Consider the following 15,217-nt stretch of genomic DNA (forward strand, 5'->3'; position numbering starts at 1 on the left):
AAAGAAAACCTTTTGTTTTCAGATTCAAGAAAATTGGAAAATTATTCAAATTTTATTTCTTTATTTTGCTTTGCATCCAAAGCATCAACCTTAAACCAAGGCTTAGTACTATAACACACTCAGAGCCTGAAGTGCATTTTAAACTGTGCCACACAGTCCAATTCTTCTAGAGGATTAGGGAGACACTCAACAGGTCACACTTTCGCAATGAAAGCCAGCAGAGAAGTCTTCTGACCCTGTAAAACTTGGTCTTTTTAAAGGAGCCGAAAGCTGTGCAGCTGTCTCTCCATACCAGCAGGTTAGCAGAGCTGGTGTAGAAATGTCAGTCTAGTCACTGTCTAGATGTACAGGGTTGTAGTCGGGATCATCTTCATCATCCTCCAACTCTAAGTCATCCATTTCTTGGAACAAGGATTCATCCACTTCCACATTGTTTCCAGCTGCAGAGGGAGGAAATGGAGAAAGGTAATACTCCATCCTAGAAAAGGCCAATTCCAAATGGGCTGCCCAAGATGGCTGTTTGAAAGTTTTAACAAAAGCTATGACCCACAATCTAAGCACATGAGGGGCCACTGAGAGTCCATTCCCAATGTAGACGTAAACCATCCAATACGCCATATGATGCTGAGGGAGATGTGTCCTTGCAGATGTCAGTGGACTACAACTCCCTGACTATTGGCTATACTAGATGGGGCTGATGGCAGTTGAGAGCAACATAATCTTGACGGGCAAAGCTTTTCCCCTGTTCTATCAAGTTATGTCAAAGTAGTAACTCAAATGTAGTACATTCCATCATGTAAAATAGAGAACATGCATGTTATGCTCTCTCTCTCTTTGCAAGCATGTTTTCATACTGGACATGGCAACGGTTTGAAATGGAGAAGCAGACCTTCACAGTCCTAGGCTGTTTTCCCAGCTATCTATGAGTCCCCCTCCAATGTATACCCTCCAGCTGGAAATGCATGTTGGAAAATGCTTCTGAACTGAAAACTAAATGGGGAGGGGGAAGGAAGGATTATCTCACTGCAATGCCTTGTTCTGCTCCCTTAGCTTTCCCAGTCTGCTGAGCAAAATAAACTTAAGCACTTAAAACATGAACTCTAATTGAAAGATGTGGCACTGCAAATGATGTTGAACTTCAATTCCCATCATCCCCTATCATCTCCCATCATTGGCTATGCTAATTACGGCTAATGGGAGTTGCAGCCCAACAACATCTGGAGCACCACTCATTCCCGACTCCTGTTGTAACGTGAAGGTTGAACCTAAGCTTAATCAAACTGGAGCAATGATACTCTTTGTATTCCAAGAAGCAGAAGGGTGACATCTTCTGGACAGTAACTTCAATTACTTTTATTGTGTTGAATTAACTTGCCTCAATGTTTTGTTCTGTTTATAACTCAAGGAGCCTATCTTATGTACACCTTGGCAGTCAGTCCCAAAGTAAATACATAAGATTGGAAGATGCACTAGGAAAACTCCAAAAAGATCACTTGGGGGGTGAGAGAAACAAGAGTCTTTTTCTGCAGAATCAATGGAATGATGTCTCAAACAATTAAAAAAATCTTATGAATCATTCCACATTTTAAAATTGTCTATGGCTTTAAGGACTCATTACTACACTGGCTGTTTTAGTAATAAAATACATTAATTTAAATCTTTTAGTCATTATATGACACTTGCAGCTTGCTCTTATCCCAGCAGTCCAAAGTGATAACAGTGGGGTCCCTAGACAGACACTCTGTTCTAGGCACCCTCCCGAGTTCATGACCTTGTCTGTCTTTGACATCTCACCTGGCACCCAGCAGGAAGGCTTTCCTGGCTTTTTGCTTTCCACAGGAAGTTTACAATATTCGGGGAAGGAATGGGGAATAAGGGCCTCAGAGGCACCCCCAGGACATCCCATTACACTGAATCAGAAGTGGCATCTCACTTTCAGAAGTACATAGAAACGACAATCTCTTTCATTAAGTACTGGAGACAGCACCTAGTTTTTAGTAGCTGCAGATTTTGTTCTTGGCTTGAATAACTAGAATTTATAGCAATGAAAAGAGGAATAATAGTTACCTTCTTCCAAGAACTGAATATCAGATGTATCAAGATTATGATCTCTTTCAAATAGCTGTTTTCCTGTTTAAAATATTAGGGATAAATTGTATTGAACACAGTTACTAAAATTATGACAACACGCTTTCTTTAGGGTGAAATTCTATACTTTTTTATCTGGAGGAAGCGCCACTTTGCTCGGTGGGTTGTGCTTCTTCATGTTCAGGAATGCACAATCTGAAGCTTCACTAGCTATGTCGATAACAAAGCTTTGGTGCATAGCCCATTTATTTATCCTGACATCTTACATGATTGACAGCACAGAGAAGTCCAAGGTTACAGTCGTAAGTACCACATAATAGGCTATTTCAGACATAATTCTAAAATGTGGTTCAGCATTGTATGCACCAAGAATTATGAGCCTGGGGCCAAACATTCCTCTCTCTTCCTCTGCAAACCCATAAGGAGTAGACTCAAAGTTTTCATTTCTCCAATTAAAACAATCAGATTAAAACAATCAGCGTTCCCCCCCACTTTGTACATAAAAAGAAACTCCAGTGCATTCAAAAACAGAAGGCCCTGACCTGTTCTGGACTAGGGAAGAGAAGCAGAGGTTGGGAATGTGTGAAGAACTCTAAATTAGCATTACGACAGAACCTGCCACTGAACTCAGTGGGACTTCTGAGGAATCATGGTTAGGACTGCACTGACAATCATCTTTTACTTTCCTTTAAAACAAAAGCAAAGGGCACTTCTGAATATTCAAATTCTTGCACATCTCTGCTAGAAACCCCTGTTCAAACTTTTAATGCCACCAATCCCTCTCTGTTTTTGAAAAAAGCAAACTTGACTTGTCGCAGATCCCTATCGGCGTTACTCCTTCTGGACACTAACTATTCTTAAACAACATCCACCCAACCACCAACTCCTCTGCATGAGCAACTTCTTTCAAGACTGAAGAAATCTTCCAAAACGATATGGCATGGATGGCTTAGCATTCAAGAGAAGAAAGCAAAACATTCCTCTGGAATACCCAATGCCTGCCACATGCCTAAGTTAGCACTCTGCAAATAAAATGAAATGGTAGCCTTAAGACAACTGCCACACCATACCTGTGAGTTTATTTTTTCCAGACTGTTCTTCCTCTTTCATCCTTTTTCTTTTAATTTCTAAGAGCTCTGCATCAAATTTTGCTTTCCAGCTTAGAAAATTTTCAATGGTGACAGGGGTGCCATGGAAACATTGCTAAACAAAAGGGGGAATGTATTGAAATGAATTAAGGACATTCCAAGAATGCCATTCCCAAATTCAAAAGATGTGTCAGTCTCAGCACACTACTCTATTCTTTCATAAACAGAGAGAAGCATGGAATCATGATAGGACTCTGCTTCCTAAGCAAAAAGGCATTTTCCCACTTTGTAGCAGCGAGAGCAATCAAAACCTAATTCCCAAGTGGAAGAATAACAAGAGCAACAGCAACAAAAGGCTAGTTCCACTACTCCACATGAAATTGTCTATATTTATATCCCCCTTTTTTTCTTCTTTTCTTACACAGAACCCAAGGCGGCTCACCCACACAACAGTCCTGGGAGTTAGGCTAGGCCCAGGGTACTGGCACAGAGCTATCCAGTGAGATTCACGGCTCAATGGGAAATAGAACCCAGACCTGCCAAGTTCCAGTCCAACACTCTAAGCACTGTATCACATTAGCAGAACAATCCTATGGCATCTCGATAGCTTCTAGAGGGTCACAGAACTTTTGGGAAAACAGCTCCTGTGTCAGAACTGGGACCTTGCAGCTGGAGCGCCCTCTCCTACCCCTTGCGGCCAGTGTGAAAAGAACAGCAGCAGCCACTTCTTGAAAGTTTCAAGAGGGATCTTGGAGAAGAGGTTTAGTGGAAATTCCAGAGGCGGGAGAAAGGAGACTATATCAACGTGGCCATGACATATCCTGGGGCACTTCAGCTTCCTGCCATCCCCCTCCGAAGGTGCCCAATTGCTTTGCAGGTCAGGAAGACTACAGAGTTCAGAAGGTCCTCTCCAATTTTTCCCTCTGCATCCCTCCTACCCTGCACAGGATGTCCATAATCATTTCAGGATGGAGAGCTAAGGGCCACCCACTGGATTATGACCTATGAGGAAGCCTCTCTGCAAGAACCAGCTGCTCATGCGTAGGCTGCTTCATGTGGACAGTCCATGGCAATGTGTACAAGCCCATAGTGGGGCCTACAGCACAGTCCTGTTCCTAGGGAAGATGTGATGGAATCAACCTGTGCTTCGTGCATGAAGGGGGCTTCCAGGCCTGCTTGTCTTTACAGGCAGCTCCAGAAGAATGATTTCCGCCGCACAGGAAATTTGTCACTTGAATGCTCTGCAACTCTCTAACACATGCAGTTCTGCAGCCATGCTGCTTCCTAGTTACAATTCTTATACGGAAAAATAAAAACCTTATATACATAATTGGCTTTCATTTACAGGCCAAATGCAAGCAAGTTGATTGATTTGGTATTCACAAGAACAACAGGAAAGCTACCAATATAAAATCAAATTATTATTCCTTCAGAAAATGGAAAATGAAATGTCTTTGAGGTATTTTGCCATGGCTGCTGTTTGGAACTATTTCAAATGGGCTAATATGGCAATTATATCATTCATCTGCTTTAGAAAACACCACATTTAGGCATCCAGTGAACTGGAAGTGGTGGGAACTGATGAAGTACCTAAGGATGGAATTTTGTATAAACATTAATCCACCCAATCTCTAGATAATATTACATAGTCTGGCTTCTATTGACTTTTACTGCATGCCATCTAAAATCAATATACAGCTTTGCTAATTTAAGAACTAAGTTTTTTCTCTTTGCCTTACAAGCTACTAGTGTATTTAGAGATTGCACACAACTAGGCCAATTTTACCATCAGACTGCTGCTAAAATGTATAGGATTACGTTGATGCATCTTTTGTTTACCTTTTCTGCCTCCTCTGCCTCTTTTTCCTTCTGTTTCTTCTCTTCATCTCTTCTTGTTTTTATCTGATCAACTATTTCATTTAATTTCTCTTGCACAGCTGATACTAGTGTGAAGATCATTACCATACCCAGGTTCTCTTCTGCCTGAAACATGTAAAGAATATTCAGAAAACAAGGGTCATAGTGTGGCATGACAATTAAAGATGTCTGGTAAAAGTTGCTTTGAACAGCATTTCATAGAAGGCAAATCCTGAAACACGTACTGATGATATCCAATGTGGTACAAATGGAAGCAGCTCAAGCAATTCTATCTTTCTCTTTCCCTAATTCCATTCTGCTCTGTCGTCCCCATAAAGTCCAGAAGATCTTCTCCGACTTTCTAGATAGACTTTTTGGGGGATACCAGAAGTTGCAGGAAGGGGCCCCTCACATGTTGGATATCATCCATTTACAGCAAAACCCAAACTGGGCAAGAAACTTCTTCTAGATCACAAATTGGCAACTCTAATTTGTACTTAGTAAGGCACATATTGTTCCCCAAATGTCAGTTTTCTCCTGGTCCACAGCAACGTGAAAGCCATCTCTATACTTTCAAGCATGATGCAACACCCCATAATGGGATGCTGTTGTGTTGGGAGATCTGGCAAGGTTCCCACAGTCACGAGAGCAATCACCTGCAAAACTGCACACTTGTATTTACAAATGTTTCATAGCAGCCAGTGATTCAATAAAAGAGAGAAAACACCATGTTTCCTCATAGTGAAGCACTGTACTATAGGCTTCCACAGCCGACTGGAGCGAGGGAAGGAAAGTGGGAATTCTCCAGTTCAACTATAGGACAAACATCAACATTGGTTAAATTCCATTTGCTTGAAATAAAATCTTCATCCAATGTAATTAAAATATCCATCCATTTATATACTTTAGGATATCTGTAGAACCCTCTTCCTGAGCTTGAAAAAAAAATTCGACAGCCTGAGTGTTTATTCCTGTCTGTGAAGCACAAACCTTACCATACACTAGCAGGATTTCAAGAAGAACCTATTTGTTTGTGCTTACCTGTTCCTGCAATAATTTCAGTATATCAGCAACATCACTATCCTCAAGATTCTCTTGTGCAAGCAGTTCATAGTGTGGGATTTCATCTGGATAATTCTCTGCATATGTGAATTTGAGGGTTGTCTGTACAGCTACAGCATCACAGAAAACACCAGTGATAAATCAGCACAAATGTAACTACCAACATTTAGCATTATTTTATTGGAGACCAATTATATCACAAACAATTTTCACTAATGGGCTGACAAAAGAGTGATGCAGGCAAAGCAAGCAACAGCTCCTTTAAAAACAGCAATGATAGACCTTAACTACATGCTGAGCCCTTTGATACAAGACCTCACCTCATGGATCCAGCAATTTTAAAACTATTTTCCCTGAAGTTTGCATTGCAATCAAATTAGAAATATGTTTCACCAACACATGCACTGAAAAAGGTACCAGCTTACTGTTTGCTGCTGTATTTTGGATCTAACAATATGTCTTCTGTGCATTAAAGCAGCATTTCCCAAACTCTTTTAGACTAATTCTTAGGTGCCCTGAAATAGTGTGTAAGGCAGTGGTGAACAGAAGGTAGATCTTCATAAGTTTGGAACCTCCGTTCCTAAAAGCCCTGCCAGTATGGACAATGTTTAAGAATGTTGAGAATTGAAGTCCAAAATCTAGAGATCTATTTTCTGCCCATCCAGGTGTGCTGTGCACACACCTGCATATGTATGTTTGCATGGAAACGGGGCATGCTCCTGCTCTCCATTGCATGCGGGTTCTAACATACCAGAAGGCTCCACTCTGCTGAAACTGCCCAAGACAATAAAAACAGGGATTTCAATCTTGGTTTTCCATACACCAGTGCCAAATAAACACCATGCAGAAAATCACAAATCTCTAGCCCAACACTTTTATCAATTGGCCACCACTGCATATTTATAAGATGGCCATCTCACTGAAATATCAGCTCATCACAATGTGAACCAATTAACTCTTACTTCCAAGTATTCTTGGAAAAGTTATTTAGTCATGAGCAGTTTTCTTTACATATGAATGCTCAATGGTATTCAACTTACTTTCATCATTTTCTCCTGCTTCAGATGTCACAGTGATAGTAAAACTTGTTGGATTTTCTGATAACACTATGGAAGAAAGAAGTAGTCAGTGGAGACAAGAAATATCTTTCCCATACAGGGCTGGCTTTTTTGTATCAGTGGAAATTTGCATGCAAACTTGCTCAGCTGTAAGATGAATAATCTCTGAAATGATGTCATTTTTTATAAAAGTTTTATGTTTGAAATGGGAACAATATTCTCCAAGGGGATCCCAAGGGGTTATTAGATTGTCAAGACCACAGATTTCACACAATCTGGACAGAAGACATGTGGTCCCTCAGAAGGCTTTACTCTGAAGAACCAGTTCCTCTGTAGTGAGCTCAAGGTTCTTCTGAAATCCCAGAAAAGTGATATGCCAGGTCTAGGTTTTCTGACAGGGAGATCTGAATGTCTGAGTAATGTACAATGCAAGCAAGTGCTCAGTCACCAAATCAATCACTGAGGCTCCCATCAGCTGGAACAAAGAGCAAAGCCTGCTGATCCAATTCAAGGATGTCCAAACAACGGGCTGGGCCACCTGCCTTGCTTTTCTACCTTCTGCTGTTTGCAGCCAAGTTATTACAGTTGTGTGCACTCTAGAGTTACATGGTGCTCAGCTCTCTCTATGGCTAATAAGTGGGGCCATGCTGTGGCTGAGAGGGATAAGGGATGCCAGTATGTCTGGAATGCAAGCTTGTTAGCAAGACTGATGAGCAAGCATCTGCTCATTATTTCTCATGATGCTACAGTCCATCCTTTGTCCATCTCCCCTGCCAAGACCCAGAAAGACAAGATGGAAAACACTGCTGGACTATACAGAAGCAGACCTAACTCACTGACAGAGCACATGTTCTGCATGCAAATAAATCAAGGCACAACTTCTGGAGTCTCCAGGAAGGGCCACCCATTAGTGTAGGTAGAACTGCCAGTTCATCAGAACCCTTCCAGTGCTTCCAGACAACCAACACTGTTTTTCCACAGGCTAGTCAGCAGAACAGGGTGGTAGGGCATTCCCTCTCCCTACTAGCACCTCTTGCACACACTAAAACTCTCCAAAGTAGCTTTTTGGTGCTGCAGGGGTAGGAGAGAGAGAATAGGGTGCTTCTTGCCAGCTCCTCAGAGTAGATTTTCAGGCAGCACAAAGCACTGAAGGGGATAGGAGTGAAGAAGGAAGTCCTGTTACACCATCAGACATCTGCTAGCATGGCACTGGATCCAACCCTTACTGTAGAATTATATGCCCTCCTTCATGGGGTTTTACAGAGAGTCCGTATGAGATATCATTTTTCATTTGTACCATTCCTGTGTTTTCCCTTCTGTTTCTTGTCTTGCTAGAGAAAATTCATTAAGGAAGAAAGACAGAATAGTTGCATAATGTCTTTTGACTTGCAGAACCAGGAGCCGTTTATCTGGAAGGACTTGTGATCCTGGCCAAGCTCTGGATTGGAGATGAGTCTACATGGGTAGACATCACTGCATGGTAATTTATGGGTACATCAACCCCTAATCCAGTCTTCTCAACCTGGCATCCTTTGGATATTGGGCTGCAGCTCCCATAATGCCCACCTAATGGCCATATAGGTCTGAATTAAGCAAGACTGTACACATGAAATTCTTTGCCACCCAAAACCACTAATGTTTGTACTGCAGCAGCAGCCCTCCTTACCATTGGCCATGCTGGGACAGCCTGATGCGAGCTGGTCAAAAGCATCTGGAGGGCACCAGGTTGGGGAAGGCTACCCTATAAAGATGCCATGCTGTTTTTTCCCCCAGTGGCATTAACTTTATTAATGCTGGTCTCAGGTATTATGCTCAGTTATTCCAGAATGGGACATTTTATTTAAACAGCCCAAACCTTCTCTCCCTTATTAGGGCAACACTAACATATGCAGAGCTAAAGAATGTGCTCATGCAACGTTTGTAGCAATGAAAACTCACAGCAGTGGATGCCAACATTTTTGATTAGCATTGCAGGGTCTTGTTTTTGAGTTTCATCTTACTCAGCGGACAGCTGCACCGCATGGAAGAAAGGAAAGCAGGAGCAGAGGCCCAATTCTCTACCAGCGTCCTCGCGCGAGTCCAAGACAGCCGCAAACTCCCAAGCTGACCGTATGAAGACGCTGAAGTGATCCAGTATTATGGCGCATTAACCATGTGTCATAGCCGCTCGCCTCAGCAGAAGAACCCGCAGACAATCATAAAGCAAAGGAACTGGTTGATCCAGTCCCCGAATAGCGTGCAGCGAGCTTGAAGAATGGGAATGCAGAGTTTAGCCTTCTCGGAATGCAACGACCGACCGAGAAGGCGACCAAGAAAAACTTTTACCGAAACTATTTCGGTGGGAGGTCCAAGGGTCACAGGCCTACAAATCAGCAGGAAAGAAACCTCCACCCCAAGTGAGAAGCGGCTGGGGACAATTCTTTCCTTGGCCCCCTCCACCGTACCAAAGGCAAAAAGACAAAACAAGGGTTCGGATCAAGCAGCTCCTGCTTTTCACTAGTGGTAAAATCCTGCAAAGCCCGTAAAAGAATGGGGGGGGGGGATTCCGAGTCGCTTTTAAAGCTCGCGTGCAAATGCAAGGGAGGGGCATGCTACGAAATAGCGTTTTTTTGATCGAGCCTTTGAAAGACCAGCGAAAAGGAACGCAAGATGAGGAGGAAGAGGAGAAAAAATAATAAGACTAGTCAGATGTGCCACATGTTGGAAAGTTGCAACAGCTGCCGTCCCGCAAGCCCAACCTGCTCCCATGCGGAGTTCCATGCGCCAGCCAGATACCTGTAAAGGAGTCCGGGTAAATGGACTCCAGGGCCTCGAGCTCATTGCGCTGCTCCTCCCCGTAATCAGTCATGGTCCCCCGCTGCCGGCCATGGAATGCTCCGATCCCTCCACCCGCAATTACCTCCGCCAGCAGAGGGTACCCGGAGGAGGGAAGAGCAGAAACTAGACGTCGGAGCCGAGGGTCTGGCACAGTCCAGGCCACTTCGCGCACGCGCAGTGCTTCGCAGCGCCGCCGCCACGCGCGGCAGCGCCTTGACCTCCTTCTGCGGCTCGAACGCTCGCAACTCCCCGGCCTGAAAGGGAATCGGTTGTTCTGAGCGCTGATTGATCGCGTCTGCTCGCCTCCCTGGGAAGACGTCAGAAGGGGTTGCCTCCAGTCGCTTCGCTATTTCAACCGGCTTGGCGTCGGCACGCGGAGGGAGGCGTGGCCAAGGCGTCGGGTGCTGCCAGCGGCGGAGCTGCTTCCGCGGGCGAGCGGCTCCCCGGTCTTGGTTTCGCTCCCGTCGGCGAGTCTGTCGCACAACCTCGTCCTCCCTTCGGCTTCCCGCGCCCCGCCTTTTTTCAGACGGCTCTCTTCACACGGTGAACGATTTCGCTGCTTCTAACCGGCGGCTCCCTACTGAGTGTGCTTAGTATTGAAACCCTTAGGGGACACGCCTGGGCATTTTTAGGCAGTAAAAAGCCCTGCAACTCCCGCATTTCTGAGCTAGCCTGAAAGCATGGATGGAGATGCGGGAACCGGGTTAGTGCACGGGGGAGTGCGTGTGAGGGGGGAACTATCGCTGGCTTAAAGCTATGTGAGACGCAGGCGCTGCGATTGTAGTTGCCTCTGCAGGATCCCCGTCTGCAAGTTGGTGGCGATAACTGCATCCACTGTACAGTTATATTTCATCAGTTCACAAGCAAGAGTATGGACCTGTAACGGAGGCCCATAATACCCTTATCAGAAATCATAGACAAAGCAATTGTATTAACTTTTTGCATATTGTGTGCTCTTTAATAGCTGGCTTTACATTGGACATGGTGCAGTAGATTATTAACAGTTCAGAATAACATTCCCACCTATAGAATGCGCTCCCCAGAGAGGTCCGCCTGGCACCGTTGTTATTTGTTTTTCAGCGCCAGGCTAAGACCTTTTTATTTAAAACTTATTTTAATTGTTAATTTATTATGTATTTTAGGATTTTAAATTTTATGCCGAGCTGTTACCAAGTTTTTAATGAATTTTAATGTACTAACTGTTATTTATATATTTTAATTATGTTGTGAGCCGCCCCTAGGCTTTGGTGCGATGAGGGCGGCATAGAAATGTTTTAAATAAATAAATAAAATATTCTTGCTGCTTATATTTATTTTAACTGCTTTGTTCTCTTAAAACCAAACCTCGTATTACATTAAATACATTTACCTTATTATGTGCATATTTGAAATGATATATGGAAACCCTCAATCATGGGTGGCACTACTTAAAAGATGTTTGCCCTGATTTATGTTCCCAATGGGAGTTCCCTTCTCCAAAATTCCAGTTTGACCCGGATCCCCTTGGAGAAAGGGAAGGATACTAAGCTAATTGAATAATATTGAATATCTGCATTTTTCAGAATCAGAAGGCCACAGTGCTGCAGAAGATGGTTCCAGGCAGGTGTGGATGAAATTTGAACTCTGCATACTTTTTTCTAATTTCAAGCTGGAAGTGGATTCATAAGTCATTGATATTCCAACAGAATTTGAAGGGTAGCTTCTCCATCCTCTCCTTAAAAATACTGTCAAACCTTTCACTTTGCACAACAGTCATCATGTTTTTCCACTGTCCAATAGTACCTGATATACGAAGCAGAGAGAAAGAGAGAGCATCAGATGAATACCTATGATTCATTTCCATAGTTCAGGATTTAGGGCTGGGTATCTTTGGTTCACCCACCTTTGCTGGGCTTCCTCCTGCAAGACTGGCTGGGAGAGTTCCAGGATTTGTGGAGCAGAAATGGTGAAATTATATTTGATGGTAGGGGTATACTTAGACAAGGTCTGGTTCTTTTTTGCCATATTTTTACATTTAAAAAACTAAATGCAGCTTGGCCATGCCCAACTGAGGTGTGGATGTCCCTAGGAATGGTGCTTTATGATGATGTAGCATCATTCCTTGTAGTACCTGCAAGCAGACTTTTCATTCTCTCAGCAGCCAAGCCACACCTTGTGTTTTTCTTAAATTGTAGCCATTAGGAAGGGGTATGGGGTGCTAAGTAGAACATCTCATCTACCTATAAATGAAACCTAACTGCTGTAGCTGAAAAATGCTCGACCAAATTCCCACCCAATGTGGAATGGAAGTATCCTGAAGCCATAACTGTCATGCTTCTAGACGAGGTAGGAGAAGAATCCAGTGCCGGGAGTGGTACTGAGGCAGCAGCATCGTGTGTGTGTGGGAGGGGGGGAGTGTTCCAAAGCCATTCTCTCTGTTCTAGGGCAGGAGTTCTCAGCCTGTGATCTGTGGACTCCTGGGTGGCCATGATGTCATCACGGGGGGTCCACAAAGACTTGAAGAAATTTTAGGGTTTTTTCCAGTTAAATCTGAATAAATGAGTGAACCAATGAAAGCAAGAGGAAATGGGAAATAGTACAAAATCTTAATTTTCCATTCTTGTTTTGTAAAACTTGACTTTTTTAACCTATTGCCTCAATTAAAAACAATCAGAGGTATAAATCGGCTATGAGAGTAGCTGTCTGATGGCAAATAGCTGTGTTTGGTATTTCTGCACATGCTGAAAACATGCAAGTGAATGACTGAGGGGCCCTGGACCCATAAACAAAAATATATAGTGATTGAACAAAGACAAACGAGGTGAGAAGAATTGTAAAAAACTTTTCATCAAATTTTAATGTAAACATTGACATCAAATTTGGAATTAACATGTCAAAATACCATTAAATAGGCCATTTGAGTGATAAGAGTGTTGATACTATTATTTGAAATTTGTATGGAATCATTGCAATGCATATATAATAATAGGAGTGTGTGCATTAACAGATTCCCCCTTCTCTCCAGATTTGAAGGCCCATCATGAGAACACTGAAATAAATATTTGATGCAGTCTAGGGCTTTCAATCTTGAGATAATGCCTGGTGGTCTGCGGCCACAAAAGGTATTTAAAGGGGTCTGTGGCAAAGGAAAGGTTGAGAACCACTGTTTCTAGGGAATTGATTCTGCTTTACATACTGCCATTGTATGGACTGTCTTGTTCTCCCATGCTTTACTGTGTGGCTTTAGAAATAAGGAGATCTAAATAGAAATGCCATACATTCCAGTGCTGTATCAACTATCCCTGGAATTAGGGAACTCTATGCGAATCACACAGAACCCCACTTTATTTTTTTGAATAAGTTTTATTTGAAATTATAATCCTAAAAAAAAAAAAACTAAAAACAACATCCATCATCAAAAACATCGAGCCCGCTGGGTCAGCCCCCACACCCTTCTTTTTCCTTTTATGATAACTTAAAAACATATTTAAATCTGTGTGAAGTCCTGTTTCTCTAGCCAGTAATAAAAAGAGTCCCAAGTTTGATAGAAGTCAGTATCTTCCTTCTTCAATGATAAAGTCAATCTATCCATTTCTGCACAGTCCAGGAACTTTTTTAGAATCAGTTTGTCGGTGGATAGTTCTTCACTTTTCCAATGTTGAGCAAATGCAATCCTCACTGCAGTGATTATATGTAAAATCAAATACATTTCTTGTTTACTAATGTCCTCCGGTATGATACCTAATAAAAAAACTTCAGGTTTAAAAGCTAAAGATTTTCGTAACATTTCCTCAAGCCATTTATGTATTTTAATCCAATACTTTTTCACATTGTCGCAAGTCCACCACATATGATAAAAAGTACCCAATTTATGCTTACATTTCCAACATCCATTTGACATATTTGGAAACATCTTAGCTAATCTATTTGGTGACAGATACCATCTATAAAACATTTTATACAAGTTTTCTTTATACAAAGTTGCTAATGTTACCTTAATATTTTTCTCCCACAGCTTTTGCCACTTTTCTAATTCAATATTATATCCAAAATTTTGTGCCCATGTTATCATGGTTTCCTTAACCTGTTCGTCTTCCATTTTTCTATCAAGTAAGAAGTCATATAATATTTTTATCATTTTCTCATCTGATTTAAGCATCACTTGATCAAGTGCTGTTAAGTCCTTATAAAAACCCCACACTTTACAATCTTTAGCATATCTCGATTGTATCTGCACCTTATGCCACCAAGAGATATTAGATCCCAGTTCTTATGGGATTCAGTTTCCCATTGATTGATTCAGTTTCAATCCTCCATCCTTATCCAAGATGTCATCATATCTTATAATCCCCTCAAAATTCAATGCATTTGTATACACAAAAGCTTCCATGGGTGAAAGCCATCTTGGTAATTTATTATACAATTTTACCTTTAGCTTTTCCCACACTGACATTAATGGTTTTCTAATATAGTGACTTAGAAAAGAGCCATGTAACTTAGCCTTCTCATACCACATATAAGCATGCCAGCCCATTTGCAAATCATGCCCTTCAAGATACAAAATTCTCTTATTTCTTAAAGTTATCCATTCTTTTAGCCATGTTAAAACAGAAGCTTGATAATACAACATCCAATCAGGGCGACCAAACCCCCCGTTCTCTTCAGCCTCCTGAAGTATTTTTAATTTAATCCTTGGTTTCTTCTTTCTCCATATAAAGCTAGAAATTTGAAAATTTAAATCATCAAAAAATTTTCTATCAATTTTTATGGGGGAACCCCACTTTATTTTAAAAATGATGTATTGGCTTCACTTTTTTAATAGTGCTGGCATACAAGAGCAGCTGAGTATTATTCATTTATACAGTATAAATGATCTATGTAGTATCCTTTAAAATATTTGAAAATAAAACTGTAGCTTATAAAATATAATTAATCATATAGTTTAAGACCACAGGGAAACACAGTAGCACCAAGAAAGCCCAGAGAGCTGCACAAATCAGCACAGTAACACCGAAATGTGTCAAATTCTGGGAATACCAAAGAATATTTTGCATGGCATCTAAAAGACATCAGAGGAGACACTGACACTGCTATGTAGCCGCTGCAATCGAATTGCATTTGCCACCAGCTTACCTTTCTGAAGAGAGTGCCAGTGGGATAGTTGACTCTTAAGATTAAGGAATTCATAGTTTATTCTGGGACCTGGGATCATTTTATCAAATGTAGCCTTGTCCACAATATCATTCACCACCTTGTCAGCCTGTTTCC

The 15,217-nt window shown here is 41.9% G+C and overlaps 2 protein-coding genes across 4 annotated transcripts in view; one reads left to right on the plus strand and one right to left on the minus strand.

Moving 5' to 3' along the window:
- Positions 1-41: 41 nt before the first annotated feature.
- RWDD1 (RWD domain containing 1) lies at positions 42-10,184 on the minus strand. Of its 2 annotated transcripts, none has more exons than XM_044426067.1 (7): positions 10,053-10,184; positions 7,136-7,201; positions 6,075-6,205; positions 5,016-5,159; positions 3,159-3,291; positions 2,068-2,130; positions 42-440 (listed from the first exon to the last, which is right to left on the minus strand). In XM_044426067.1, exons 4-7 carry the CDS (start codon positions 5,139-5,141, stop codon positions 328-330), a joined length of 435 nt encoding a protein of 144 aa, XP_044282002.1. In that variant the 5' UTR covers positions 5,142-5,159; positions 6,075-6,205; positions 7,136-7,201; positions 10,053-10,184; the 3' UTR covers positions 42-327. The 2 variants fall into 2 exon arrangements, with proteins under 2 accessions (XP_044282002.1, XP_044281993.1); XM_044426058.1 differs by having other exon boundaries at positions 9,929-10,184.
- A 219-nt stretch (positions 10,185-10,403) lies between these two features.
- The window catches only part of TRAPPC3L (trafficking protein particle complex subunit 3L), a 28,258-nt gene continuing 23,444 nt past the window's right edge, over positions 10,404-15,217 (plus strand). The window contains exons 1-2 of one of the 2 annotated variants that reach the window (XM_044426078.1): positions 10,404-10,513; positions 11,533-11,665. The gene's annotated coding sequence lies outside the window, so the exon portion shown is untranslated. The remainder of the gene's footprint in view (positions 10,514-11,532; positions 11,666-15,217) is intronic. The other variant, XM_044426086.1, reaches the window with a different exon arrangement.

This window comes from Varanus komodoensis, unplaced genomic scaffold (assembly GCF_004798865.1).
Source record: "Varanus komodoensis strain SLA01 unplaced genomic scaffold, ASM479886v1 scaffold1, whole genome shotgun sequence".
Taxonomy (NCBI): Eukaryota; Metazoa; Chordata; class Lepidosauria; order Squamata; family Varanidae; genus Varanus; species Varanus komodoensis.

Bases quoted from the DNA above. Each gene is read 5' to 3' on its own strand.
- RWDD1 (XM_044426058.1), bottom strand. From the start codon at position 10,001: ATGACTGATTACGGGGAGGAGCAGCGCAATGAGCTCGAGGCCCTGGAG. The intron at 6,206-7,135 runs GTAAGTTGAATA...GTGATGCTGTAG, and splicing joins AGCAGGAGAAAATGATGAAA to CTGTACAGACAACCCTCAAA. The intron at 2,131-3,158 runs GTATGGTGTGGC...TATTTTAAACAG, and splicing joins TGGAAAAAATAAACTCACAG to GAAAACAGCTATTTGAAAGA.